The sequence below is a fragment of the Nestor notabilis genome, unplaced genomic scaffold (genome assembly GCF_000696875.1).
Source record: "Nestor notabilis isolate BGI_N333 unplaced genomic scaffold, ASM69687v1 scaffold13535, whole genome shotgun sequence".
Lineage (NCBI taxonomy): Eukaryota > Metazoa > Chordata > Aves > Psittaciformes > Psittacidae > Nestor > Nestor notabilis.
The window spans coordinates 15,372-18,234 of NW_009930735.1; the positions used below are offsets into that span (position 1 = coordinate 15,372).

General features: G+C 37.8%; 1 protein-coding gene across 1 annotated transcript in view; it reads left to right on the top strand.

The window, feature by feature from the left end:
* UPF3A (UPF3 regulator of nonsense transcripts homolog A (yeast)) overlaps nt 1-2,863 on the top strand; it is a gene marked incomplete at its 5' end in the record, with an annotated part of 12,861 nt that overhangs the window by 8,671 nt on the left and 1,327 nt on the right. The window contains one exon of the mRNA XM_010015559.1: nt 1,452-1,746. Coding sequence (XP_010013861.1) covers nt 1,452-1,746 — 295 coding nt within the window. The remainder of the gene's footprint in view (nt 1-1,451; nt 1,747-2,863) is intronic.

Here is a 2,863-nt window from a genome sequence, read left to right on the forward strand (position 1 = left end):
CAGCAACACATTGAGATGTGTCATCCTGGCTTTTTTGGAAAGTTGTGCTCTGAACCTTGTTAAGACTTGGAGTTAGTGTCTAGAATAACATACTAAACATGAAACAAAACAACTCACAGCCACATATCCCTTGAGGGCTAACGTAGTATTATATATATATATCTCTATGCTACAGGTACAGTATCTCTGCAATTGTGATTGATTCACATGTCTGTGGCAGCTGGGACATTGCTTCCAACTTGGTGAATGTGTTATGCTGACACAAGCACAGACTTCTGAGATGCTGAGTAACTTACCTGTCATTCAGGTTTTGTTGCTGACCTCTAGCTTTTGCTGAGATGGGGCCCCTGTTTTGGTGGCCCCAACAATGCCCAAGTTCATGGCAGAGGCTGACAATTTTCACAGTTCTGTTATTCAGAAAAAAAAAGTGATACAGAAAGATACAACTTTATTGATATGAAACCATTCTAAATGAGAAGCATATCACTATTTGATCACTACACCATTAGAAAATCTCTGCTGTCCCTGATTCTGTCTGCTGATTCCCAAAATATGAGCAGACTGTCAAAAGCAACTTTCCTATTTTAAGTATTTATACACATGTAAGATATAAGAAGAAACTGCCTGTGTTTGGGCTCCTTTTAAAGTTCAATCTGTTCTGTAATCTTTCTTCATTATTTGCAGCTTGGCTGTATGAGAGACGCACCCACTTGCTGAACAGGAACAATGAAGGGAATCAGCTGTGAATTGTATCAGACAGGCAGCAAAATGTTGCAGGCTAATAGTCTTGATAATATAAACCCATTGCAGCGTAGCAGAAATTAAGTATTATGTTGTGGTAACGTAACGGTCTTTTGCCTAAATGAAATATGCGAAGGTAGGCTAAATTACTTGGAGACGTGATAAACAAAAGCCTGGAACATAGCTATTCATTTTCACAAATGCCTTCTGCAAGTTGCAATGTTGGTGAATAATTTTTGTTAAATAGAGTCATAAAACTTCACAAATTGGTACATGTTCCTTCAGGCCCTGAATGTTTCCATTCAGGGGATTACTCATACATGAGTCACCTCAAGAACAGGCTGGGAGAGCTAATCATGAAGCATGTGTTTCTGTGAAGAGCATTGAGAAACTATTTATGGGATTGCAAGAAAGGATAAAAGTTGAAGAATGGGCCTTCCACAACAGTTGCACAACCGTCTGATTTTGCTTGCAAAGCTTTGTCCGCTATTTTGAAGTGAATGCATCATCAAGGGCTGGATGTACGTGGATGAGACATTCAGGAAAATTGCACCTAACCCCTTTCTAATGAGAAGAAAACAGCCTTGCCATGCAGTTGATCTAAATACTGTTGAAGTCAAAGGAAGGCTTTGTGTTGTATCCATCAGCAGGTTTGGTGTTTTTTTTCTGTTAATTGCTTGGATTTTCTCTCTCTTTATGCATATTCATAGGTCACAAAATGACAGTGACAAAGAGCAAAGAGATTTGGAGAGAAGATTTCGAGAAAAAGAACCTGAAAGACAAAGGTATCGATTGGATGATGGCAGAAAGCATAGAGCTCACTATGAGTTTGACAAGTTTGTGAGAAGGAATGAAGAAGAGCTGAAATGGGGGAAAGGATACAACCAAGACAGAGGAAAGAAAGGGAACTACAACTACAGCTTCACTGTGGAGGCAGTAGACAAACTGGGTAAAGAGGACAAGTGTGATGACATGGCATCCAAAAAGGAGCGCATAAGAAATAAGGTTCTTTTATTCATTTAGGATAATCTTTCATTAGTTAAATATGCTTCAAGATCACAGGTTTTACTTTTGCAAACTCAGCATGAAGATGCTTTTTCAAAAAAAAAGCAATTCTTCAATTCATTTTCACTCAAACACAGACTTCTTTCTGCTGTTACCAGAGGACAACAGCAGTTAAAATAAGGTTACAGGTCTCTGCTCATTCATACTTACAATATATAGGGAAGACTTTCTGTCTTCGGTTCAACCCTAGCATTTTTAGAACGCTATTCTTGGAAGCCTTGTGTTTTACAAGTGTATTAAAAAGAGTCAAACATCTGATCTGTACTGAAATTTATAAGAAGTGGCATGCTAGTCTTAAAAATCTACTTTGATTACCCAGCTCATGAGGTAATGATGGACTGGCCAGGCATTGCTCAGTAAAGGAACTGTTAAGGACTTAAATAAATAGCTAATTCAGAGACCATTGTATTGAGAGGGTGTGAATGTGCAAATTCTTGAGTTGTGCTAGTTTTCATGCAAACTGTAAGGTACAGAGCCTGTGATATGGAAAATCATTTGGACCCTTTATCATAAACTTTCAGTGGGCACTACTTGTCAAGAGGATCTGGCTTTATGCAGCTGTTTGTGATGCAGAAAGATGGATATTATGCATTTCATACCACGCTACAGAGCACTAACCAGAATATTCTGGTTGTATGGCCCAATAGGGAACCTTGTTATCTAGTCTGAAGAGATGGAGAAACAAAGTGGAGGAAAAAAGACAAAGGTGAAGGAAAAGTAAAGAAAAAGGGAAAATGCATATTGGGAATAAGAAAAAAGAATGAAAGAACAACAAGCTAGAATGACTTCAGATTATGAAGGCAATTGAAAATGAGTATGGTTTGATTAGGACAATTTCAGTGCTCTGCCACTGGTTTAAAATATGCTGTTTAAAAGCTCAGGTTTTGGTGAATGGGTTACTTAACATTAAAAACTGGTATATGTGAGAGTAAAACACATTTAATAAAAGATTTCTTAAGCAGAGTTTCTAACCAGTATGTTTTAGTATAGATATTTCAAGAATAAACCATGCTCTGGTGAAGTTTAGTATAGGATAATTTTCTAGCTGTTACCTGCT